The sequence below is a fragment of the Myotis yumanensis genome, unplaced genomic scaffold (assembly GCF_028538775.1).
Source record: "Myotis yumanensis isolate MYYU_CA2020_CCGP unplaced genomic scaffold, mMyoYum1.0.hap1 SCAF_2, whole genome shotgun sequence".
NCBI classification, from domain to species: Eukaryota; Metazoa; Chordata; class Mammalia; order Chiroptera; family Vespertilionidae; genus Myotis; species Myotis yumanensis.
In genome coordinates, this window is record NW_027223753.1 from 161,990,596 (window position 1) to 162,017,304 (window position 26,709).

Genomic DNA, 26,709 nt, shown 5'->3' on the forward strand with positions numbered 1-26,709 from the left:
GGCTTGGCTGTTTCCTAATGGGCGGGGAGTGGGATGTGCGCCAGGAAGCAGCTGCAAATATTTACTATCTGTTCAAAAATGCCTTGGGTCGTCCCACAGCCCCTAAGGAGGACAGCAGGTGTCAGTCTAGCTTGCCATGTGTCATGGTCGCTATTGAAAGTGAGACTTACTGCGGCGTGTGCAGCACCAAAAGCTCCGAACACAAGGAACACAAAGAAGGACACCATCTACCAAAGACACTTTATTTGTTACCTTTCACATGAACAGTCAACAACAAATAATAGTAACAACAAATAAAAATAACTTGCAAGGGGACCAGACATTAGACATAAATAAGGACACTCTTGACATGAAGGAAAGCCCATGCTGGATGTGGCTTCTTGGGTGTGTGGTGGCCACAGCGCGGCCTCTGTCGCCAGGGAAGGCGGAGGCCTCAGTGAGGTGCCTGTGGAACCCGCATCACAAGGCTGGACATCTGGACCCAGAGCACAAGCTCCCTCTCCCACCCTCAGCCAGACAGAAGGTCTGCCATTTCAAAGTGACTTCAAGCTCTTGCTCATGGGGTTTTTGTCTCCACACCTTTCCCTAGGCTCTGGGCCTTGGGTAGGGGCTGTATTAGAGGAAGTGCCCATTTGCTCACCGAGGAGGGGAATCTGAGGACGAAGGCCACCCCTGCACCTTGTCCTCACTCATCTCCCAGTCCAGCTTCCTTCTGCCTCTGTTCCTCCTGCTCCTGGTCATGACTTTTCTCCCTGCCTCTCTCACCTACTGGCAGTTCAAAAACTCTGAAATGCACCCCACAATGGACACTGCTAGTCCAAGCCTTCTAATTCACAAAAAGGTCCTGCATTCCATCACTCCTCCAAAACATCTTCTTAGGGGTGAGGCCATGTCACAAGCTCCAGTAATTCAAGAGCAATGCACTCCTTACAGCTGAGCGATAGAAGAACCTTAAAAGGTGTTATCTCTTCCTTTGCCGGCACCTCCACAGCTGATGTGTGAGCATCTCCCAGAAGTGGGTCACTGATCTGCAGGCTATCAACCCAAGAGCAACATTTCCCCAGGAGTAAATAATCTTGGGAACTTTCCTCTAGATTGGAAATGGTTATTGTTGCCCATCAGGGAGAAAAAAAACAAAACATACCAAACAACAAAACCCTAACCATTGTACAGCTTGGAGAAAATCAACTGTCTTACAAGTGCTAATAGCATCTGAGTGCATTTAATTTCATAGGGACTTAAATAGCAAACAAGCTGTTGTCATTGCAGACATCCCCAACTTCCACTCAGAGGGGCTGGATGTCAGATGGAAGAACAACACCAGGCCAGGTCTTCACTGCTCCATCAGTCTCTTAGTCAAAGTAAAAGCTCAGACACTGAGTTAAGGGCCATCGATGGTTCCAATTTTTTTACCGCCCTAGACAACAAGAGAGAAAGGAAGGAGGAAAAGAAAAATTCTTAGAAAAGCAGTGTTCCAACAGCAACACAGGAGAAAATTTAGATGCATAAATTATTCTGATGAACATTCTTTGAATACTATTTTTAAATTAGAACCTGTCCGTGTGTTAGATCTTTGTCCTATGAGCTAGGATGCATTTTGTCCATTTCATAGATGAGAAAACAACTAACCTGTCCGAGATCACAAAGCTAGTAACAGGAAGGGCAAGGCTTTGAACCCGGGTCTGTCTGACTCTAAATCCCACACTTATTCTACTACTAACGGGCTCTCTTTAGAGGTTAGACTTAAAGTGAGGGCTCCACTGATAAGGAGGAAGGGAGGTTTCTAATGAGTGTGGTGTTTTGGGTTCACCTTAGATGGGGCCAACAGGCACTCCCCAAGGACACCCATTGTGGCTATTGCTGGCTAGCCCGTGTCTGACCCAATGTGGTGCCTATTGTCCAAGTCATCCCTTTGTACCCACATTAATCACTTAGATTTCCTTATAAGGAAAGTTTATGCACAACATAAATCATGGGATTTCAAACTAAAAATTCATGTTTTCCCAGCATGTTCAGATCCTCAAAGGGCAGTGTGCTCACCTGGGCAGCTTGCAGAGGTGACATGTACCCATGGAGACCTCAGAGCCTATGCCTGCCCACCTCAGCCCCTTCTAACCCCCTCTGGATCCTCCTCCGCAATCCTCTATTTTTCTACTCCTCTGGGTATGCCTCACCCTAACCCTTTCTTCTTTCCCTTTCTCCCCTTTTCTTTCCTTTTTAGTGAAAAGAAAAATATCATTTCTTTCCTTGCCTTCTTTTTCCTGGCTCTTCTCTGCCCCCGTCTCCCCGCCCCCCCCCCCCCCTTTTTCCTCCTCCTTCACCATCTCTCCTCTGTTCATCTCAGTCCCTTGGTCACTCTCTCCATGAGAGTCGCCTCTTACAGGCTTCCTCCTTTCAGCATTTGCTTTGGATCAATTACACTGAGCAACGCCAGCTACATTACCAGCTACAAATTGAATGAGTACAAGCCATTCTCCTTTACAGTCCTTCCATGGGAAGCAAAGAACCACCAGCCTAACTTGCCTTATCTCTTCTCTTTAGAGCAGGGGTCCTCAAACTACAGCCCGCGGGCCACATGCAAGTACAAATATAGTATTTGTTTCCGTTTTGTTTTTTTACTTCAAAATAAGATATGTGCAGTGTGCATAGGAATTTATTCATAGGTTTTTTTTAAAACTATAGTCCGGCCCTCCAACGGTCTGAGGGACAGTGAACTGGCCCCCTGTTTAAAAAGTTTGAGGACCCCTGCTTTAGAGAGTGATCAGCTCAGTTGGTTGAGCTGGTCTCATGCACTGAAAGTGATCAGGTTGCCTTGAAGTCAGGCGGGGCGGGCGGGGGGCGGGAGGGGGGGGGGGGCGCGCAGGGCGGGGTGGAGGGTGTGTGTGTTTCATGGTCTGGCTGGAAAGGATCCACAGAACCATGTTTACCTCCAACAGTCCTCCTCAGGCCTGACCTATGTCCTTAAACAGCCTGGGAATTGTAACCACCCCACAAAACCACAGGGGCCATAACCATAGAAGCTTGTAATTTCAAGGGACCTTAAGGGAATCTAAATTAAGCTTCTTCTTCTTCTTCTTCTTCTTCTTATTATTATTATTATTATTAGGGTTGAAGAAACAGTTGGCCAAGGAATTAAGTGATGTAGCTAAAGTCACAAAGATGGTCAGTGTTAGGGACCAAGTGGTGGCTATTTACAAAGCAGGGAGCTTCTTCTGCTCTTTTTCTTTTCTTTTTTAAATATATTTTATTGATTTTTTACAGAGAGGAAGGGAGAGAGATGAGAGAGAAACATCGATCAGCTGCCTCCTGCACATCTCCTACCGGGGATGTGCCCGCAACCCAGGTACATGCCCTTGACCGGAATCGAACCTGGGACCCTTCAGTCCGCAGGCCGACGCTCTATCCACTGAGCCAAACCGGTTTCGGCTGCTCTTTTTCTTTTGATTAAAAGAAGAAGAAGAAGAAGAAGAAAATAAGGTCTTTGAGGCAGGCAGAGCTTGGTGAAGACACAACAGCCAGGTCCCTGCTCTGCCCCGGGGCCTTGCACTCAGGAAGCCAAACCAAGCCCAGTGGCTCACCTAATAGTCGGGGCGGGGCATGCTTCTCTGTGCGTAGGGGTTCTGCATGGGGCTGTCCTTGGGGAAGGTGGCTCGGACTTTAGGGAAGAGGCTCCCTTCTGCTCCGAAATTGCTGAAGCCTGTCGTCGACATTCTCGTACTATGATAGTCGTCCTCAATCAGGTTCTGTTCTTCAATACCCTTTGTCTTCGATCTGTAATTAGTAAAGGGGAATTAGGATCTGACAATGGCAGAAAGTTCCTGAAAGCAAATGCTAATGCCAGTACTCTTTTTTTAAAAATGTTTTAAAATTTGCAAATATTTTCAAATTTACCAAATTTAAATTACCAAAAAAATATTGCAGAGTTCTCATACATCATCGCCGATTCCCCACTTGTTAACATTTCTGAACCATTTAAGCTTAAGTTGCAGACCTGATGACCCATAACCTATAATATTTCAGTGTCGAGTCCGTAAGCCTGAGGACTGTCTCCTCATAAGCTTCGTGTAACCATTAAAACCAGAGGGCTAACACTGATCCGACATTACCATCGAATTCCACCAGGCCACATAGATTTTGCTAATGTTAGTATTCTTAAGTGTGCTTTTGAATTATTTACGGAAATAACAATAGAAGTCAAAGAGAAAAGATGGTTTGTGATACGTTTTTCCATTCAAGCCAAGTCTATGTCTATAGAAGCACCTCAGTGAATGAAACAAGTTCAAGGTATAGAGGTCTTAATGCCTTTCTGTATTGGCCTCTCGGGGATAAGCATTTCAAGCCAAGTGAAATTCTTGCAGGTGAAGGAGGCATCTGCCCCAATTCACCCTGATCGTGACCCTATTCTTCCTTCTGTCCCTCGGGCCACAGACCTGCCCCTGCAGTGTCCTAGACCAGGGGTCGGCAAACTGCGGCTCGTGAGCCACATGTGGCTCTTTGGCCCCTTGAGTGTGGCTCTTCCACAAAATACCACGTGCGGGCGCGCATGTACAGTGTGATTGAAACTTCGTGGCCCATGCGCAGAAGTCCATGCACAGAAGTTCTGCCAGCAAATATATAGAAATCAAGGGCATGTCCCAGGACAGGAACACTTCCATTCCATACCTCAGGAAGATAAGTGCAATCACCATGCCAAGAATGAGGATGCCAGCAACGGTGCCCACGATAGTGAGAATCAGCTGAAATGCTGAAAGGGAAAAGAGAAGAGTTGGAGCAGTATCCTACAAGCAAGCCCCCGCGGTCTGTCTCCTGCACAGGTGTGCGTGTTCTGGGGGCTCACCCAATCAGGCTCTCAGCTAGCTCGGACCCCTCCAGGGCCAGCTTGGATGGGTCCCTCGCCTCTCCCCCCACCTCCAAACCCCAACAGTATCTTCAGAACTCAATCAGAAGAGGCAGCCTTGCCAGATAAAAGACCAGAAACACGAAGGCGGCCATGGAGGCCATGGGATCTGTAGGGAATGGGATCTCAACCGAGGACCACACTCCCTCCTGAGCTCCGCTGCCTTTGGCTGCCCACCACACCTGACCTGGATGATAAGCGGGGCGGGGGAGGTGGGGGGAGACCTAGGAGGTTGGAGTTAAGTTGTCACTCAGAGGAGACAGGCAATGGCTTGGTAGAATCGGTGAGGGGAGAGTCTGCAGGTTCATTACCACCAGCCTCCCTCTCAAGATGTGTTGTCTAGCACGGCTGAGCACTTGAGATGTGGCTATGAGATGGCCGGTGTGTGTAACATGCACAGTGGATTTCAAACACATTTGAAAACCACTGTAAAATATCCCGTGAATAATTCTTATGTTGATTACATGTTGAAGGGATAACATTGTTGATATAGTGAGTGAAATAAAATGTCATTAAAATCAATTTCTCTTCACTTTTAAAAATTTACTTAGAATTTTACAATTTGAAATTAAATATGATGCTCACATTATATTTCTATTAGATCGTGCTGCCCTGGACCCTTTCTCTCTCTGCCACCTGACTGTCATGTATGCCTCCGCCTGGGTTCACGGGGCCGTAGACCATTACACCTCCAAGGTCATCCAGCCTGACCTTCTCATTGTATAGGTGTGGACGCTGAAAGCCCAGAAGGAAGAAATGACTTAGTATATCCAGTTCTGCCAGCAAATATGTAGACATCGAGAGCATTTCTCATCACTAACTTTGGAGGTGGCTGGAGGCCAAATGTAATATTTCCCTCATCTTGGATCATTTCGTAAAATTTAAAATATACTAGTAAAGTTAGTATTGTCCCAACCTGGTGGGTGTGAAGGGTGGGAGGAAATGAAGCCGTTGAATTTGCAACCACAGATCTCAAACTACTAGGTAGCTCTGAAAAATAGTGTTGAAATGTCTGGTGTCTAGTTCTCCTCTCCCCCAACCACAAGCATGTTTGGAATACACAAACATGTCTTTTATCCTCTCTAGTAGCAGAAAATGCATAGTTAAGCTACTGTCGAAAACGAATAGGACGGTAGGATGCCCTTGGCTGACTGGGAACTTGTCCAGAGGCGCCTGCCCACCTCTTGGGCCGAGGTCTGTGATTTCTTACTACAAAGGTGCTGCTGCCTGTGACCTGCGGGCGGAGGGCCTGGCACCACCCAGAGGATGTGCTGCAGGCAGGTCCCTCCCTCTCTATGACGGGAGCCAGAGGCTTTGGGGGAGCTGGACTGAATTCTGAATGGGATTAATGTTTGTTTTTCAGGTGCTTAACAGCAAAGCAAGACTTTTATACTCACAGTCTTTACAGTCGACTCCACTGTAGCCAAATGCACACCTAAGATACAAGACATGACAGGAAACCATGGTAAAGAGCGTGTGGGAGCGTGTCAGAGTTCCCAGCCTGCCCCCATGTCTTCCTTTCCACCGTTCTCTCATCCTCCCCTCCCTTGTTCTTTCTCCTCTTTCTCTTTCCTTCCGTACAGTCCCAGTCTCCATGGAGCTCTAGAAGCTTAAGGGGGGGTCACATAATCCCAGGCGGTCTCATTTTCTACTGACGGAATACTCCGTCCCCTGAGCTCTGGGAATATTCAGCAATCCTAGGGGAGCAGAACCCCAGAGACATGGAGCATAGGGGGACCCCCTTGGGCTGGGAGGCCATGGTCTCTGCACTGTGCGCTGAAGAAAAGGATGGATATCCTCTGAGCTTCCGTTTCCTCACCTGCAAACGGGGGACGGACACGTTCCTGATGGTGCTGTTGTGTGAGAGGTATCCCTAGTGCGGCTCCCAGCACACAGAAGTGTCAGAAACTACTGAAGACATCAATGGCAACGATGATGATGATGATACTCTATACCTACTGACTGACGCCAGGATACCAGCTTTCTGACCCTAAGCCATGTTGCAAGCTCTATCCTTATCCTTTACCCCCTAACCAGCTCCAGCCATAGCAGGATAAGAAGGGAATGGTTTCTCTTACGCTTGGCAGCTCCCCTTGGCGTCCTTCTGGTAGCCCGGCAGGCACAGGCATTCAGAGCTCCCATTGCTATGCACCAGGCACTGCATGTTGTGCTCCGCATTGCAGGTATCAAGACACTTTGGACCCAAAGCTTCAAAACAGAGTGAATTCTGGGTTATCTTCAGAACCAACCTCTTTAGCCCCAAAGTGATATGTCACAGAATACAATTTTTCACATTTCTTTTTCGCGACAAAATGAGGTGCTCCTGGGCTGTGCACAGGGTGTGCCCCGAGAAGCTGCCCACGGGCCACCGCACCAGCTCTCGGCCACGCCCCCGCTTCAGACATGTGTCTGGAGCCAAATGTCACAGCCCTCAGAGCCTGAGATGCACCTGGACCCTTGAGCAGTAAAGTTTGTGTTTTGCAAATGTGAAAGGAGGGAGGGCAGGCGTTGTGCAGAACATTTAGAAGCTGGTGGAACACTTACCAAGACATAGAGCCGTCTGTGGGTTGGGTCTTGACAGCCCCGGTTTGCACTTGCACACCAAGATATCCCTGCAGCCGTCTTGCTCATTTACACACCCATAGAACTCACACCGATTTTCCTCTGAGGGGCACAGATAATTCCAAAATACATTTGTTGTTATAACTGTTGTTATAATTGCCTTTTGATAAGTTTGGGGATTTAACAAATGAAAATCTGAATTCTAAAACCCGACTCCCCAATCCTCTCTTCCATGATGATTTCCTTACATTATTCAATTCAAATTAATTCCATCGAAAGCAGTGCAATTATGTTCCAGTTCAAGATACCTTTTGTACCTCGCTCGATGCTGGGTTCCACAAGGGACACAGTAGCTATATAACTTTTGGGTCCCATCTTGGTAGGATTACATGTTTGAACCCACAGAGAGTTGTTTCAAGCAACTCATAATCCAGACTTTAAGTACAATGGGACGTTAGGGGCTCAAGTCGCTAAAGGTGACATCATGGAGGAGATGGGAATTGGGCTGCCTTGAAAGATAGGGAAGATTTGAACAGTCAGAGGAGAGGCAAAGTCTTTCTAAGTAGAGTAAACAAGGCATGAGCAGAAGCAACGAATTCTTGTTAGGGAGTCGTGGTGTTGTATGTGGTAGGGGAAAGGCAGTGTGGTAACGGGGCAGAAAACAGAAAATTCTTGGCTGTGCCATTTGGGCTCTTGGCTATGGGCTCTCTCTGTTCAATCATTTGATTTTTGGTGGGTCCAAGTCCCCTCAGTCTATAAAATGGGGCGAGTAATTCTTACTTCACATGATTGTTGTGAGAACTGAACGAGCTAATGTAAGTGCACGCCCACTGTCCGAGCCTCAAAAAATCATCATTCTTTTGTTCATTCACAGGTGTAGCAGGGTTTGAATGCCAGGCTAAGGACGAGGACTTTTATCCCATAAGCCTGAGAATCCATTGGTAGATTCTGAGCAGGAGCAAGGCGTGAAAAAGCAATCTTCGAAGAATGTTAGTCTAGAATGGATAAAGAGGTGATTACACACACACACACACACACACACACACACACACACACACAGTACAATATCACTCAGCCATAAAAAGAATGAAATCTTGCCATGTGTGAAAACATGGATATATATAGGTCCTAGAGGATATTTTGCCAAGTGAGATAAATCAGAAAGAGAAAGAGAAATGCCATATAATTTCATGTATATGTGAAATCTGAAAAACAAAATAAACAAACAGAAACAAACTCATAGATACAGAGAACAAATTGATGATTACCAGATGGGAGGGAGAATGAGGGAGTGGATGAAAAAGACAAAGGGATTAAGAAGTGCAAATCGCCAGTTATAAAAATAGTCACAGGGATGTGCAGTACACACAGGGAACATAGTCAATGATACTGTAGTAACTGTATGGTGGTAGATGGGTACTAGACTTATCAGGGTGATCACTTTGTAAGGCATATAAATGTCAAATCACTATGCTGTACATTGAAACTAATATAATATTGTATGTCAACTGTAGCTGAAAATAGATTTTAAAAGAATGTTATTCTACAAGCAGGTTGGAAGGCATTCGGATACAAAGATGAGTCTGAGACTAGACTAGGGGGAGAGAATAGGAGGTAGAATAGTTATGTGGCTACTCTCTTCTAAACATCCCAGACCTGTAACAAACCTTCCTTCATGCTATTTAAAAATGCCTTTGATTAAAAGTCTAGAGAAAAAGATTCTACAACTTTTGACACAGAAGGCAGACCCTGTCTTTGCAACAGAGGCAGGAAGCAGAAAAAGGTGTTTTCCCCTAAAACAGTGGTTCTCAACCTTCCTAATGCCGCGACCCTTTAATACAGTTCCTCAGATTGTGGTGACCCCCAACCATAAAATTATTTTCGTTGCTACTTCATAACTGTACTTTTGCTACTGTTATGAATCGTAATGTAAATATCTGATATGCAGGATGTATTTTCATTGTTACAAATTGAACATAATTAAATCATAGTGATTAATCACAAAAACAATATGTAATTATATATGTGTTTTCCGATGGTCTTAGGCGACCCCTATGAAAGGGTCGTTCGACCCCCAAAGGGGTCGCGACCCACAGGTTGAGAACCGCTGCCCTAAAAGTTCTGAGCCCCTCCCTTCCGTTTGCTGGGTGTGCAGGCTGCTGTGGCCACGTCCAACTGGCATCCTTTGGTGATTTGTTAATGTATGTAAGAGCGCATGCCTGGTCTCAGAGTGGAGGGATGTTGAGAGGAGTTGTCAAGAGAGAGCAATTCTCCAGCCGAGGTCAAATGGTTTCAAGTGTGCCAGGGCTTCAAGCCAAGGCGGTTACAGAGGAGAGCCCAAATGAGAGAATTACACAGGGGACCCCAACTTTATCTTGAAGAATGCACGGGTTATTTTCAGCTGGCAACCACTCTGAGTGGCCAGTCTCCATGCTGATGGGGACCCCCAGCTTCCTCGCACTTGCTAGAAGTCTCATCTAGCCCAAAGCAGAGTGTATGCTAAGGCTCATCCTGCCTTGCCGACAGTTTCATCTTCCAGGGAGTAGGGGTTGGGATGGCATGAATTGCTACTCCACCAAATTCTGGCCCAAGGAGAAATCGATGGGCAGGTAGAAGCGATGGGCCCCTTGGAATACAAGAACGAAGTGATAGCCAGAGAGAGGAGTATGACTTTGACGGAGTAAAAATTGGAATGTTCTGCCATAACCGGTTTGGCTTAATGGACAGAGCGTCAGCCTGTGGACTGAAGGGTCCCAGGTTCGATTCCGGTCAAGGGCATGTACCTTGGTTGCGGGCACATCCCCAGTAGGAGGTGTGCAGGAGGCAGCTGATCGATGTTTCTCTCTCATCGATGTTTCTAACTCTCTATTCCTCTCCCTTCCTCTCTGTAAAAATCAATAAAATATTTTAAAAAATTGGAATGTTCAGAAGGGAAAAGGTGTAACTCTGTGGCACGAGACCCTGAAAGATGAATACAATTCTGAAAATGTAATTCTCTAACTGTGCAGTTGCTAAATGAGCTGTAAAAAACATGTGGGGAGAGGGTCAGGGAATAGAAACTGGCATAATTTGCACAGGAAGCTGTCAAATGAGACATAAAAAATATAGAAAGAAGGTCCCAAAACCAAAGACAGAATATTAAAAGTGTGAGAGAAAGGCTAGAGCCCCCAAAGAGCTCAATAACCAAACCTAAAACAACAACAAAATCCAGTAACAAAGAGCAAAGGGATGAAGTGGGAAAATGGGTAAATGAATGGAGGTGTGTGTGTGTGTGTGTGTGTGTGTGTGTGTGTGTGTTTCATGCCATAGGGCAGTGGTTCTCAACCTTCTGGCCCTTTACATACAGTTCCTCATGTTGTGACCCAACCATAAAATTATTTTCGTTGCTACTTCATAACTGTAATGTTGCTATTGTTATGAATCATAATGTAAATATCTGATATGTAGGGATGGTCTTAGGTGACCCCTGTGAAAGGGTCTTTCGGCCGCCAAAGGGGTCGCGACCCACAGGTTGAGAACCGCTGCTATAGGGGCTCAAAGAGAGGCCAGGCCTGCTTGGTGTAATGTTGATGGATAACATAAGACAAACAGAAGGGCTCCCAACTATTTTCTCCAGTCTCCCTGCCAGAAAATGACACTCAGATGGAAAGAGTTGAGTGGACATTGCTGACAGGACTGCAGCCCAAGGAGAGCGAACAGTAGGAGGAGCCCCCATCTCTTCCGGTAGAATTTAAATGTCTTATCATAGAGCATTTACACTCCAGGTCCTGAGAGAATAGTGAGGGTGTTTGTGAAATCTTAAAGAAAGAGAAGAGGTGCTGGAAAGCTATAAATGAACAGGATTTATTTATATTTTGAGAAAGTGAAGTTTGGGACCCTAGGTCAAGGAGGTCACAATCATTACAGAGTAAACATTTAAAGAGACTAAAGAGTTTTAGAAACATCGAAGAAAAGGACGGGGGAGGCAGGAAGGGAATCGGGAGTATGATGGGGTGGGGGGTGGGGCGCAGGGAGAAGAGGACCTCAGGACCGGAAAGTACCCGTGTCAAATGCTGCAGACAAACCAACTGTGCCTTGGCAGATGCCTTTGGACTTGGCAGCAGGACTGAGAATCAGTTGTACAACGCTTCCACCGTGGCTGGCTCTCTGAGATGGGGAACTTCTGATGACTGCTGTAATAGTGTCAGTTTACTCATGCCTTCCTGGACCCATGCCCTTTGCTAGGGCCTGACACACTGCTCTTGGTCATGTGAATTGCTTTGGCCATCATGACAGCTATAAATGTGCCATAAGCATAAACTTGAGAAATACCTATGCTTTGAGACATCCCCTCGCTGCTTTTGAAACTCTTTAGGACTAGCCTGCTGAAGGATGAGAGACCATGTGGAGCAGAGACAAACCATCCAGCTGAACCACCTTAGATCAGTCAGCCCCCAGCTGACCCACCCAGCAGCTAACAGTAATTGCTTAAGTGAGCCCAGCAAAGATCAGCCATGCCTGGCCTAGATCAGTAGAACTGCCCGGCTGGGCCCAGTCCAAGTTCTGACCCACAGAATGATGGCTTTACAATAAATAAATAGGCCACTAAGTTTGGGGTTGTTTGTAACACAGCAAAAGTGAATTGTTACAGCAAGGCGATGAGTTTGTGTATCCGCCTAAAGGGGAAGCAGAATAGGTAAAATTTCTTTAATCGCTTGCAAAGCTATAACTTGGGACAAAGCCCTCTTGTTTCACCTTGCTTCCTCTTTTCCTGTCCAGAGACTATTTGTTCAAGGCTACCTTCCAAAAAGAGAAACAAACTGGTCAGTTTGAGGAGTTGAGAGATAGTTAGAAAGGAGTAGAAAGCAAGTGAGAGAAGAAAGGGAGTAAGAATGGACTAGTAGAAAGTCCATTCTTAGAGATCTATAGATTCAGTTATCCAATTCCTCTTGCCCCCTTCTTACATATAATGAGAAAGTTTACAAAACGGTAGGTGGATGTTCAGGTAAATTTTGAATAAAATTATTTCATACTTACTAGTATAGTCTGAAAAGGTAGGGTTGCTTGCAACTGCTTTATTAATTGCGTTAGATACGGTCGTCTCATTTTCTTCTGAAGTTTCTGCAAAAAGGTTTACTACTGTTACATCAACCAGCTTGTCACCAGCTCGCATTTCAGATCTTGCTGGAGCAGATGTTCTGAAAATGAAATGAATTCACCACTTGAGGACCTGAACACAAGCATCAACAGATTGGTCTTCGAACTTCCTGTCCTCCCAAGTTTCCCAGTTCCCATCCTGATGCACAGATACAGCCATAGTTAGGGGCCTAATAAGGAGGCTGAGGTTGCAATAAGATAGCAATTTATAGGCCCAGAGTTCTCTGCTCAATGTGTGTTCAGAGGAAACCTATGGCTAAAGCAATATCCCATTGGAGGATCCTTAGGGGTTCTGTATCTCCCTTTCTTCTCTCACAATTTTTTGTGGACAATCATTTTTAGAATCTAGGAGCCTGGGACTAACCAGATGGTCCCAGGTATACAGATGAGGTAACCCAAGGTCAGAGAGGTTCAAACAACTGCCCATCCATGCAGCCAGGAAGCGCCATGGCCAGGATTCAGATTTGTCTGAAGCCATCCCTCCCCACTATTCCTGTGTTATCCAGTTGTGCTACAAGCAGGAACTCCCTGTTGTCCACTAAACCAAAGCAAAGGCCTGGAATGGGGCCAGCCCTCCAGCAGCCACCCCCTGTGAACTTCCAGCTTCAGAGCCTCTGTGTCAGGGCCCCGCCTCTCTGCCTGCTGCCTGCCCCTTGCCACTCAGCACTGTGCCTGCCCGTTAGTATGCCTGCTGGTCTCCTGGCTGCCAATCACACTTGCCCCTCATTCACCATCAGCTCAAAACTGAATTACATGCATAAATATACACTGTATCTTATTCCACAAAGAATTGACAAAGCTTATAAAGATAGATGCGATAGTCAAACCATAAAATATGGATTCATTAGGGCTGCTTTTCCTGCACAACTTCATTCATCCTAGAGCAGTGGTTCTCAACCTTCTGGCCCTTTAAATACAGTTCCCCATGTTGTGACCCAACCATAAAATTATTTTCGTTGCTACTTCATAACTGTAATGTTGCTACTGTTAGGAATCATAATGTAAATATCTGATATGCAGGATGGTCTTAGGCGACCCCTGTGAAAGAGTCGTTCGACCGCCAAAGGGGTCGCGACCCACAGGTTGAGAACTGCTGTCTTAGAGCAGTCTTTCCTCGGGCTGCAGCACCTGGGTGTGGATGTGCTTCCGAGAAGGCTGATACAGAACCGCTAACTTCTTGAGACCCCTTTGCCTCTTTGTGTCCCTAAATAGCCCTCAACACTGGTCACTGCATATTGATGTGCTCAGTAAGTGCTTGATTTTACTGCAGGAAGAGCTCACTACCGGTTCTTCAGCAGCCGCCAGCGAGATTTGGGTTTGTCTCCCTCACTCCCCCCATATGCGGGAAGAGATGACCATGAGCCACTCATTCTCTTCCTGGCCCCTGGAATGCACATTCCAAGGATTGACCAGGTGTGGTTTGTAGCCAAGGAGTCAAACCAAACAAACGGATCCAGGTGATGCCCTGGACCATGCATGCAAATTGCTGAAGAGCCAATCACAGACAGCATCTTGCTGGCCTCAGGGTACAGTCTGCCCAGCCACACCAAGGTCAGTGTGACATCAGGCTGACCACCTCTTCCTGACCTGTGACTTCCCACTGGCGGCCTTAGTGCTGCGCAGGGAACTCAAGAGAAGATGAGAAGTCAAGCAAATGCACACCAAAGTACCCCACCGGTCCATAGCAGCCTTACCTTACTTTATGAATCACGGTCTGTCCATAATCAGGATTTTTAAATGCATCTGCAAACTGTGGCAGAGAAGAACAAATTTAGTAACAACTACCAAGAGGCAGGGAAAGTGATACTATACCTAGGTTTTAACATACATACATTTCTAAACTCCTGTATATAAATACACATGGTTCATTGCAGCAAATTATTTATTCTTGATATGCTCTCTAACACCTTTCAGTAATGTATGCTGTAGAATGGTAAGAATTTAATATAAGTCAGGGTTATCCAAGAAAAAGTTGGAAACCTAAAAAAGCAAAATTAATGGTCATACTTTTAAAAATTAAGGTGACTAACTTATTAGGTTTGTCTTTTTAAAGTCACGGTAAAGTTTTGCGTATTTATTAGACGTATCTATCTGCCTGCTCCATACACTCATCAATTCACCTAAGGAACGCTTCTTCAGTTGCCTACAAGGCAAGTACACCAGGGGATAAGACGGCAGGCGCCATCCAATCAGACCTGCCTGGCCGCCACTGCACAACAGAGCCAGCAAGTGAGGAGAAGGCAGGTCTGAGTTCAAATCCCAACCTTCTCCCTCATCAGCCTGGTGACCTTCAGAGGGTTCCTTCACTTTCCCAGTCCTTGACTGCCTAATCCACAAAATAGGCACCAGAGTATTCTCTCTCCCAGGGGGCTCTTTGGAGAATTAGAAATATTACACATACAATGCCAAGTCCCGCATGCAACAGGGCAACTCCAAATCAGGGACTAGCCATTTGGGTCCAGCTGGGTAAAACAATGGATCCTGGGAGACTTCTCAAGGTCTGAGCTGGGACTGCCCCAGCTACCAAGTCTGCTGAGAGGACCCTGCAGAAAGGAACTTGTCTCTATTTTCCTATCTCTCGGAGTTGCAAGGGAGTTCTGGCACATCCCTTTTGGATTCACAGCCTCTTGGAAATGAAAAGAACTCTCTCTACCCTTTCTGGTGCCCCTGGGACCATCAAGACCTGACTGAGACCAAGTCCCTAAACTGGTCTCTGGAGCTGGAGGGGCCTTTTGGTGGCCACAGTGGCCAGTGCTGGGTAAAGGCACACAAGAAAATCCAGGGCTCCCTGGAAGGAGGAGCACCTTGACGTTGCCTTCTTCAACTCATCCCAACTGACTCTCATCCAGGCCGGCAAATGGGAACGTGGATCCAGAATAAGAGGAGATGACATGAGCAGCTGGCCCATCGGGCACAGGGGGCATGACCAGGGCCAGGGCAGCCGGTGTTTTATCCCAGCAGTGCCAGGCACCAGCTGTTCCATCCTGGGCACTAGTTCTCTCTGTACAATCTGTAAACTCGTTTGGATAATCTTTTTTTATATGTTATCAATTCTAATAACAAAACTCTTTCGTAATGATGTAATTCCGAATGGAAAGACATTGTCATAGAATAAGACCTTAGTTTTTACGGTAATGTCTTGCTACACTTTGAGAAACACTGGCTGGATGCCCTCTGCAAGCCCCTGCCGGTCCCACGCCTGTGGTTCTGGCGTGGAGATCTCGCGTGGACGCAGCCACTCACGATAACCACAATGGAAAGGAGCAATTGTGCACCCTGGCATTTTTGACAATAGAGAGGAAGAGGACCAGATGTGCCTTCAGATGGAGTTCCTCTTCCAGATATTAAAAAACACACTAGCTCAGAAATGTATGCATGTTGGAATGTAAAAAAAAAAAAAAAAAAAAAGCAACATCTTTAAAAGGTTGTCTCTTCAATTCTGTGGAAATAATTTATTTTATTTTTTAAAAATATATTTTATTGATTTTTTACAGAGAGAAAGGGAGAGGGATAGAGAGTTAGAAACATCGATGAGGGAGAAACATCGATCAGCTGCCTCCTGCACACTCCCCAGTGGGGATGTGCCCGCAACCAAGGTACATGCCCTTGGCCAGAATCGAACTTGGGACCCTTCAGTCCGCAGGCCGACGCTCTATCCACTGAGCCAAACCGGTTAGGGTGGAAATAATTCATTTTAAAACATCATTATATTTACCTGCTCATTTAAAAACATTCTAAGAGCTTATGTAATGACCGGTATGGCATGGCTGGAGCGAGGACCATGGGGAGGCCCAGTGCCCGAGGAAGGTTTCAGGGACTCAGGTCAACTGCTGTTCACTGACCAGTAAGAGTGCATTTCGCTACTTGAACAACTACTGGGACAGCTGTTCCAGCTGAGTATCAGCCCTCTGCTCTGCAACTCAGTGTTATACAGGAAGGAAGGTTGGAAAATACTTACAAATTTTGTAATTTCCACATATAAGTTTTGATAGGCCGGCGACTTTTCATCTTCCAAGCCAGATGTTTCTGATACGTTTACTTTAATTGTTCCAGGGAAAACCTTTCCTGAAATTCAAGCAGAATCTTTCTGTAATGTTTAATGTAAAGAGGGTCATTTTCATGTTGTTTAAAAACATACTTTAAAAGAATTCTAAGCATTATATGATGCTGGGACAGGAAGCCTGGAAATGCGATAAATGTTACCCCAAATCCCACCCAACCTAACACAGCCATTTCCATTTTGGTATAAGGTATCCCCAACTTTGCAAAAGTGCGCTTTATGCCACCTCACTTTGACGAAAGGCCTACATCAGGACCTGTTTCGTGAACCAAAAGAAACCCTAAGAGGATTTTTGCTTTTATAAAAAAAGGTGAAAATCAAAAATAGTGTTCAGCATTTTAAGTAATTAATTAATTTGTTAATCCTCACCCGAGGGTATTTCTTTTCCATTGATTTTTAGAGAGAGAGGAAAGGAGGGGGAGAGACACAGAGAGAGAAACATCAATGTGAGAGAGACACATATCGGTTCGGAGCTGGGAGAGCAAACCTGCAACCAAGGTATGTGGCCTTGACCGGAATCAAACCTGTGACCCTTCAGTCCGAGGGCCGATGCCCTAACCACTGAGCAACCATCAGCATTCGGCATTTTGCAGTAAGCTGCTATAGAGGCAGTTCACACCCTGGGCAGTGAGAGTGGCCCACCAGCTCCTTCCCTAGAAACACCCCTCAGCATCCCAGACCAAACGGCCATAGCTCTGCACTGTGTCTGCACTTTATCTCTATGTATTTTGTGCTTTGTTAGCAGTATGTCTCCTAAGATAATTGCTTCTTCATTTTACACCATTTCGATGTACAAAAGGTTTTAGTGGAAAGCTCTGCTTTCAGATAGCAGGGAAATCTATATTTCCCCCAGTTCCTTTATTCCTATGCATAGTTTATATCATTATAATCCAAGTTTATAGCATGAATCTTCTTTACTTATATATATACTAATAAAAGGGTAATATGCTAATTAAGATGTTGACCAGACATCTTCAACTTCCTTCTGGACAAAGCCATGGTGGTGGGGGCTGAGGCAGAGGCTGTTAGGGGGCAATCAGGCCAGCAAGGGAGCAAGCAGTTAGGGTGCAACCAGGCCAGCAGGGGGGAATTTAGGGGGCAATCCGGCAGGGTGGCAGTAGGGAGCAACCAGGCTGGCAGGGGGCAGTTAGGGGTGATCAGACTGGCAAGCAGAGGCAGTTAGGGGCAATCAGGCAGGCAGGTAGAGTGGTTAGGGGCAATTAGGCAGGCCTACAGGGGAGCAGTTAGGGAGCAATCAGGCCAGCAAGCAGAGGCAGTTGGGGGTGATCAGGCTGGCAGGCAGAGGTGATCAGGCAGGCAGGCAAGTGGTTAGGAGCCAGCAGTCCCAGATTGCGAGAGGGATGTCCAAGATTAGAGAGGATGCAGGCTGGGCTGAGGGACACCCCCCTACCGTGCACAAATTTCATGCACCGGACCTCTAGTTATTAAATAATAAGCATTTTAAACATTTTCCCAAATCATTACTTGGTCTTTATAGCTATTATTTTTTGAAGCTGCATAATATTCTGTGAAATATATGTTCCCTTCATTGATGTAGTCATTTTTGTTTTTTTTAGCACTTCTAATTATTTAAAAAGGGGGAGGTTGTAATGAACATATTCATGCCCACACCTCTCTATATTTGGGGTCATTGACTTAGAGATAATCCCTAGAAATAAGATTATTAGCATGAAAAATAACATCCTTTCAGCTTTTGAAATACCTCTAATCCCCGTGGCCAATACTATGCATTTGTTTTCTATACAATTGATCTGTTCTGGCAAGGGGGGCATTTCTCATTCATGAAAAATAGAAGTTTATTACAGGAAACAGCCTTGGAAACTTCATAGCACCCAGCTGATCTAACCAAAAAGTGTTATGTCAAGTTTATGGCCGTTTGCTCCTAGTGTCCATTTCTAGACCCGAGAGGCTCTGAAGTCTCTAAAAATGGGGTTTGCTATTATGGAGCCAGCAAATCCTACGGCAGAGAACCAACCAGGCCTGTCTGAACATGTGGTCTTAGGCACTTCCCCTCATTCTGCCGCAGGGTCCCCACACGACAGCACTACTTTGTGCAGTTGTTGTACCTTTTCAGGGCCTTCGACACCTGTCATTCCCATTGTGTCCTCATGGCACCGTTCCCTTGGACAGGAAAAGTGAAGGGACACATCCACTCCCAGACCTCAGGACTAGCCCACCAACCTGACTGCCCATTTCCTCTCACACTTGGTTCCACGGAGACAAAGGCAGGAGCCATCTTTCTAGTTTACTGGCCTTTGTTGCCTCCAAATGTTCCTCTACCCCTCGTATCCTGGAAGCTCTCTTGCCATTATTTTAAGTTTTCTATTCCACTTTAATTAATTAATTATATTTTTATTGATCTCAGAGAGGAAGGGAGAGGAAGAGAGAGATAGAAACATCAATGATGAGAGGGAATCGTTGATTGGCTGCCTCTGGCACCTTGGGCTGAGCCCGCAACCCAGGCATGTGCCCTTGATCGGAATCGAACCTGGGACCATTGGGTCCGCAGGCCGACGCTCTATCCACTGAGCCAAATCAGCTAGGGCCTATTCCGCTTTAGTTATGAGATGCAGCTCTGCATGGTTCATCCTTTATAACTCACCTTTATTGCATGTGGAAGAATTATAGTAATACCCATCATTACACAGGCAAAAGTATGAATTATTCAGACCCACACACGAAGCACCACTGCCACAGGAATCTTCTTTGCAAGGACCTGAGATGAAGTAGAAAGAGGTGAAAAATCCACAGAACAACAAATAACACCCAGAAACATACTTTTACATTTTCATGCCTCCTTCCTGGGAACCTTCTATTCCTTCCAGGGCACACCCTGAGAGGAGTCAGAAGCAAATACATATTTTCTTATGTATCTAGGGGGCTTGTTGCTGAAATTCTGGAACAGGTGCTTGTGAACAGTAAAGGTCAGAGCTTGGTGGGAAGACTGTGCTCAGAGCAGTCTTCTAATTCCCAGGAGCCAGGAATCTCTGCGCCTCAAGGAACCTCAGGAACCTTGGTGTCTGACCCTCTAACACCAGATAGGGCTCCCCAAACTATTTTATAGAAATCATCATATTTTTAAACATTTATTTTATTTTTCCATCACCATTTATCTCTATGTTCTCTTCCACCCCCACCCCCACCCCCACCGGCAATCACCACATGTTGTCTAAGTCCATAAGTTCTCTCTCTCTCTCTCTCTCTCTCTTTTTTCTTTTTTGCTCAATCCCTTCAACACCCTTCCACCCCAGCTGTCTGCCTACTCTCTATCTATGAGTCTGGCTCTAGTCTGCTTGGCAGTTCAGTTTGTTAATTCAAGTCAAAATATGAGTGAAATCATGTGCTACTTGTCTTTCTCTGGCTGGCTTATTTCACTTAGTATAATGTTCTCCAAGTCCATCCCTGCTGTCGAAAAGGGTGCCATTTTCTTCCTTTGTACAGCAGAGTAGTATTCCATTGTGTAAATGTACCACAGCTTTTTTATCCACTCCTCTACTGATGGGCACTTGAGCTGTTTCCAGGTCTCAGCTATTGTAAATAAAGCTGCTATGAACATAGGGGTACCTATCTTCTTTCAAATTACAGAAAGAACATATTTTAAGGGAGGTATAAGTAACTGTATTATAGGGATGAACAGGCAAGATGCTCCAAAAAGAAACTAGATGCTATGTTCTGGTTAGCATACATGATAGACAGATCCATAATGTGCCAGAGACCAATTCCAGCATATCATAATTTCGAGTTTCATCAAAAGGTTGATGAAACTTGGGGACTCAGCCGGGTTGAGTCACACATGTAGTCACCTGTTGGAAATGGCTGAAGGCATTTCCCCAGACCTGGATAGGAAACTGACTGTGGCTGCCAGACAGCTAAAAGGCATTTTAATCTACATGTTATTGCCTCCTACTGGCCAAACACCTGAACAGCCGTAGGCTAATTCCCCCATTTTGACGATGGACTCTGTACTAAACCCTGATCCTTTGAATTTGTATATCTCTGCCTCGCCTCAGGACAAGTTGTGTTAATAAAAAAGCATGGGGTCCTGGGGACGGAGAGAACCTAAGACCTTAGACTTAAGATCTTGGATCTTAGCTCCTTTAGCTAAGCTCCTCTGACCCCCAATGCCTTTCAAAATTATATCTCGTCTCCGGACTCTTTATTAGTCTCTGGATTCCTATAACATCTACGTACAGCCTTCTCCAGATTCCTGAACCCTTCTTGATGCTGGGACAAGAACCCCGGCAATAATGAAAAGGAAGGAATGTTAAGGGGAGAATGTGGATTAAGTCAGTGACCATTCTAAGAGGAATCGATGAAATGACACTCCACCCTCTGGCTTTCTGAGTGGATGACTCGAATAAATGGTTAGGATAATATTGCAGTTGTTTTCTGCACTGCTGGCTGGGACCCCAGACCAGGCAGGGTGCAGCGTCTTTTTTTTATCTCCAGAGATCAGATGGGAGCCAAGGAAGAAAGTTAGGTCAGTGGCCAAATGATGATCTTGGCTGGCCATTTTATTCATCTCTTTCAAATGAAATGATTCTGAGCTTTGATTTCTGAATAAATTAAGTGTCTGACAACCTTCAGAGTTGTTTGATTGCTTATGAACCTGTAGGTGGATATAGCTTTTTTTAAAAAAAAATCTACATATAAGGTACAATGTGTATAACATGCTCTTTTTTGTGATTAAAAGGGGGAATGCACACCCAGCCAGTGTGGCTCAGTGGTTGAGCATCCACCCATGAACTAAGAGGCCACTGGTTAGATGCCTTGGGTCAGGGTACATGCCCGGATTGCGGGCTCCATCCCCAGTATGGGGCACGCGGGAGGCAGCCGATCAATGATTCCTTCACATCATTGATGTTTCTATCTATCTCTCCCTCTCCCTTTCTCTCTCTCTCTAAAATCAATAAAAACATATGAAGAAAAGGGGGGAAACACACAAAAACACACAAATATGTATGTTTATATTTGTATAGATTATCTATGGAGGGAGACACAAGAAATTGGCCATAGAACTGGCCTCTGGGGAAGGAAACTAGAAACCTGGATCCTAAGGATTTAGGACGGGAGGGAGATTTAGTTTTTACTGACTATACTTTTACCCTGTCTAAGCTTCTTTTTCCACAACTAGTGGCCCCTCCAAACACGGAAGACTGGGAGCCAGGTCGTACATAAAGGCTCCATTTGCTTAATCACCATTTTTTTTAAAGATCTATCAGAGAACACTGGGGAAGCCGAAAGACGTAAGTGTAGGGAGACTCAGCTTGTTCTGTGACCTTGGGTAAGTGGCTGCCCTCTCGAGGCCTCTGTTTCCCTATCTGAGAGCAACAGGGTTTATCCAGACCCTTCAAGCCTAGGTTTGAGGATTCTTTTAGACCAGGGTTTGACAAACAATGACTCATGAGCCAAATCTGGTCAATCTTCTGTTCTTATAAAGTTTATTGGTGCACTGCCAGGCTCATTTATTTGTATAATGACTATAACTGCTTCTATGTCAAAATGGCAGAGTGGAGTAGTTGCAAGGAAGACCCTGTTGTGACCCACAAAATGTAAAATATTTACTAGTTTGCCTTTATCAATAAAGTCTGCTCACCCCTATGCTGGACCAAGCTTTGGGAAATGAGTCAGGTGGTTTGTTTCAATAACTTTGGCTTGAGGTCAACTCTTAGACAGTATTCCCAGCACACCTGGCCTTTGGACAATGGCCCCAGTCATGTCTAGTGCTGTGTGAGCACTGCTGTTGTTTGGCTTTTTATCCCTCAGGCTCAAATTCCACAAATTGGCTCAAACTCCTGATTATGATTGGCCACCATCATAACCTGTCCTATTTTTCAATAACTCCTGAGAAGGAATAAGGGTAGAGCTGACTCCTTCCTTATATAAAGGAGCTAGACCAGGGTTGGCGGAGAGGGGGGTGGGGGTGGGGGTGGGGGGGTGGGGGGGGGTGGGGAGAGAAGGTTGGGTGGGGGGTGGGGAGAGTGTGAAGCATTGGTGCTTATTTGGACCTGGCCTTCACAGAGAAGCCGAAACTATTTTTGAAAACCCCTAGGGATGGGGCAGTTAGAGAAATGCCTTTCATAAAGTCTAAGTTTATAAAAATATTCCACATCTGGCAAATAGCTTGAGGTAGGATGGGGAGTAAGGAAAGGAGAACAGAGTGGAACTGTGGGTAATTTTTTAGGGCCTCGGCCATCACTACTAGCCGTTGTGACTCAGATTTTTGAATTCCAAGGGTTCTTATCCAAGGAAACCTTGAGTCTCTATAACCACTTCCCTATCCCAGCAGAACATACTTGCCTGCCACCCTCCACAATGCTGACTCCTCAGTGAGGTGTCTTCGAAGGAGTTGCTCTTACCTGGTAAAATGACACTGCTGGGAGGAGATGCTGTCGTGGTGGCGGTAGTGTTTGTGGGAGCGGAGGGGGTGGTAGTGTTTGCGGGAGCGGAGGGGGTGGTAGTGTTTGCGGGAGCGGAGGGGGTGGTAGTGTTTGCGGGAGCGGAGGGGGTGGTAGTGTTTGCGGGAGCGGAGGGGGTGGTAGTGTTTGCGGGAGCGGAGGGGGTGGTAGTGTTTGCGGGAGCGGAGGGGGTGGTAGTGTTTGCGGGAGCGGAGGGGGTGGTAGTGTTTGCGGGAGCGGAGGGGGTGGTAGTGTTTGCGGGAGTGGAGGGGGTGGTAGTGTTTGCGGGAGCTGTGCTGCTGGCAGTGGTGGTGGGAGGTATGGTGCTGGAATTGCTTGTATTTTGGCTGATGGCTGAAAGAACAAAGATGCCAAGTTTCAGAAGGCAGAACATTAACTATATAATGACCGTTGCTATCTATATATACACTAGAGGCCCGGTGCACGAAATTTGTGCATGGGGGAAGGTGGAGCCCCTCAGCCCAGCCTGCCCCCTCTCACAGTCCAGGAGCCCTCAGGGGCAGGAGGTGATCTGGTGATCAGGGGAAGGCAACAGCCCCATCACACCTCTGCTGCTGCCACTGCCGGCAGCGCAAGCCTTGGCCAGCCCTGGTTACCTGTGCCTCGGGCGGCCCTGGTGACCGGGGAGCTGAGGGGACTGGGCGCCACCATCTTGTGGCTGTGGGCACCGCCATCTTTGAGGGTGTGGCAGTCAATTAGCATATTCCCTCCTTATTGGCTGTGGGTGCCACCACCTTTGAGGGTGTGACAGTCAATTAACATATTCTCTCCTTATTGGCTGTGGGTGCCACCATCTTTGAGGGCATGGCAGTCAACTAGCATATTCCCTCTTTTTTGGCTGTGGGCACCGCCATCTTTGCGATGGTGTGAGGGTCAATTAGCATATTCCCTCTTTTTTAGATAGGACTAGTAAAAGCCTAAGTGACCTGTCAACTGTTCGACAGTAGCTGTATGCTTACTGACCACCCGAGGGCAGATGCTAAACACACAGGCATGGAAACATGGAACAGACTGATGAATCTCAGAGGGAAGCGGGGAGAAGGAAGGGCGGGAAGAGATTAACCAAAGATCTTATATGCATACTAGAGGCCCCAGTGCACGGATTCATGCACCAGTGTGGTCCCTCGGCCTGGCCTGCGGGGATCGGGCTAAATCTGTGCACCAAGCCTCCGACATACCCTGAGGGGTCCTGGATTGTGAGAAGGCACAGGCCAGGCTGAGGAAAATCTGTGCACAGGGCCTCTAGTTATTTAATACAATAGTTGACCCTTGAACAACACAGGTTCGAACTGCCTGAGTTCAAATTATACTCGAATTTTAAAAGTCAAACCTGTGTTGTTCAAGGGTCAGCTGTAATTAGTACCCAATTAATTTTTTTCTGAAAAATAAATGCAACAGGTGCTTGAATAATGTTGTTTCATTCAACATTTTTTTGCAATAATGTTGGTGAGATGTAGGAACTTAACTTCTGTTTGCTTCAATTACCCTATGTAAAACTGGTTTCAATATACATCATTTTGCTTTAAGTTGCAGAACCTATTGACAAGGTGAGGACTTACTATTTAGTTGACAACGTTAAAAACGAAAATATATGACTTCTTCAAAACACACACACACACACACAACTCACATTAAATTAAGTTAAAAATTAAACAGATAAAACTGGGGAAATGTTATTAAAATATGACATAGAGTTCATGAATACCAAGGAGTAATATCCTTTATGCCTGTATTTGTAGAACTGTCAATCTGTCACCAGGTGGTGCTGTTACAACCTGGAAATGGACTTCTTTGTCTTTTTACAGTTTAAGACAGTGGTTCTCAACCTTCCTAATGCCATGACCCTTTAATACAGTTCCTCATGTTGTGGTGACCCCCAACCATAAAATTATTTTCGTTGCTACTTCATAACTGTAATTTTGCTACTGCTATGAATCGTAATGTAAATATCTGACATGCAGGATGTATTTTCATTGTTACAAATTGAACATAATTAAAGCATAGTGATTAATCACGAAACAACATGTAATTATATATGTGTTTTCCAATGGTCTTAGGCGACCCCTGTGGAAGGGTCGTTCGACCCCCAAAGGGGTCGCGACCCACAGGTTGAGAACCGCTGGTTTAAGCCAATTGTCCCAATTTATCATTACATGGCAAAGCTGTTGACAGGTATGAGGGAGAGAAGGGAAAGGGTGTGTTTAAAGAACGATGAAATAAAAAACTCCATAAAGTGTCTATTAAAACTCCAAAAATTCCAGACACATGAACTTTTTAAAGAGTAAGATGAACAGAGATGATCTTTGCCCTAAGGGCTATAGTGATCATCAAAGTTGTCTCTTTTTTTAAAACTCTTAGACACCTTTGGACATATGGGTTAATACAGCGGTTCTCAACCTGTGGGTCGAGACCCCATTGGGGGTCGAAAGACCCTTTCACAGGGGTCGTCTAAGACCATCGGAAAACATATATATATAATTACATGTTGTTTTTGTGATTAATCACTATGCTTTAATTATGTTCAATTTGTAACAATGAAAATACATCCTGCATATCAGATATTTACATTATGATTCATAACAGTAGCAAAATTACAGTTATGAAGTAGCAATGAAAATAATTTTATGGTTGGGGGTCACCACAACATGAGGAACTGTATTAAAGGGTCACGGCATTAGGAAGGTTGAGAACCACTGGGTTAGTAAATGCTTAGTGATCCATTGATCAGTTTTCTAGAACCCTTAATTGTCTTTAGAACTCTGATGTTGATAATCGGTTAAACACATGATTAAAAGAAAAAGTTTTAGAGAAAAAGCAATTCCTAAACCCTCGAGTATAGAAAACTGCTGAGAGTCTCCCTGATTCCCCCTGGGTCTGTGAGTCCCTAGACGGCAGAATCTGGCTCTTCCCCTTAACGGGGCCCAGCTTAGTCACTCCTAGGTGTTGAGGAGATAAGCAATTGCTCTTCCAGGGGCCAGAAAATGGCCCACCAGCCAGTCATGGTGACTGCTGCTACTCCTGTTCCTACTGTTCTCATTTATCAAGGGCTTGCCCCGTGCCTGACAGGACCTGGGACGGAGATATGAGAGACACATTTGATAGAAAAGTGCGCCAATACTTAGAGGGATTAAGAGATTTACCTGGGGCTAAACCTTTAATTCCCACAAGTAAGGGGGCAAAAAACTCTTGATGCCAGAAGCAGGGATTAAACCTGCTTCCTGCACTGCACTGGGACCCAAATGACATCTGGGGGCCAAAAGGAAGGGGACTGGACCCTGGGAACCTAAGTCACTCTTCTTCTGGCCTTGGGAATATCTCTGGTTTACTGAACCCCAAATCTTAGTCCAGAGGCCTCCGTACTACTGCTCTATCCTCCTTCACCACAGACTGAAATGCCTTGTGTCTTTATACTTGGAGAGGAAATTTCATCCACAGAATAATCCATCTACGGGGTATCACTGAAGCCTGTTGGTTCTATCGCAAAGACAACAAACATGATTAAAATAATTTAAAAGACTTAAATGTTCCTTACCTGAAGTTACAAAAAGGAGGGTGAGAAGAGAGAGGTGAGTGAAGGCTTTCATTTTAGATCTTCTTGCTAGGTAACCCAAGGA

At 45.6% G+C, this 26,709-nt stretch overlaps 1 protein-coding gene across 1 annotated transcript; it reads right to left on the reverse strand.

Moving 5' to 3' along the window:
- Window positions 1-228: 228 nt before the first annotated feature.
- On the reverse strand, window positions 229-26,709 carry MUC13 (mucin 13, cell surface associated). The gene is made up of 12 exons (XM_070406397.1): window positions 26,628-26,709; window positions 23,036-23,428; window positions 19,279-19,392; window positions 16,554-16,660; window positions 14,290-14,345; window positions 12,476-12,636; window positions 7,442-7,561; window positions 6,976-7,105; window positions 6,295-6,332; window positions 4,663-4,744; window positions 3,579-3,771; window positions 229-1,417 (listed from the first exon to the last, which is right to left on the reverse strand). The coding sequence occupies exons 1-11, from the start codon at window positions 26,677-26,679 to the stop codon at window positions 3,579-3,581; spliced, it is 1,446 nt and encodes a 481-aa protein (XP_070262498.1). The 5' UTR covers window positions 26,680-26,709; the 3' UTR covers window positions 229-1,417.

Coding starts and splice junctions, on each gene's coding strand:
- MUC13 (XM_070406397.1), bottom strand. CDS start 26,679: ATGAAAGCCTTCACTCACCTCTCTCTTCTCACCCTCCTTTTTGTAACT. Junction 7,562..12,475: donor TACCTTTTCAGACTATACTA/GTAAGTATGAAA, acceptor TGTGCCCCTCAG/AGGAAAATCGGTGTGAGTTC. Junction 3,772..4,662: donor ATTGCACTTATCTTCCTGAG/GTATGGAATGGA, acceptor TACTAATTACAG/ATCGAAGACAAAGGGTATTG.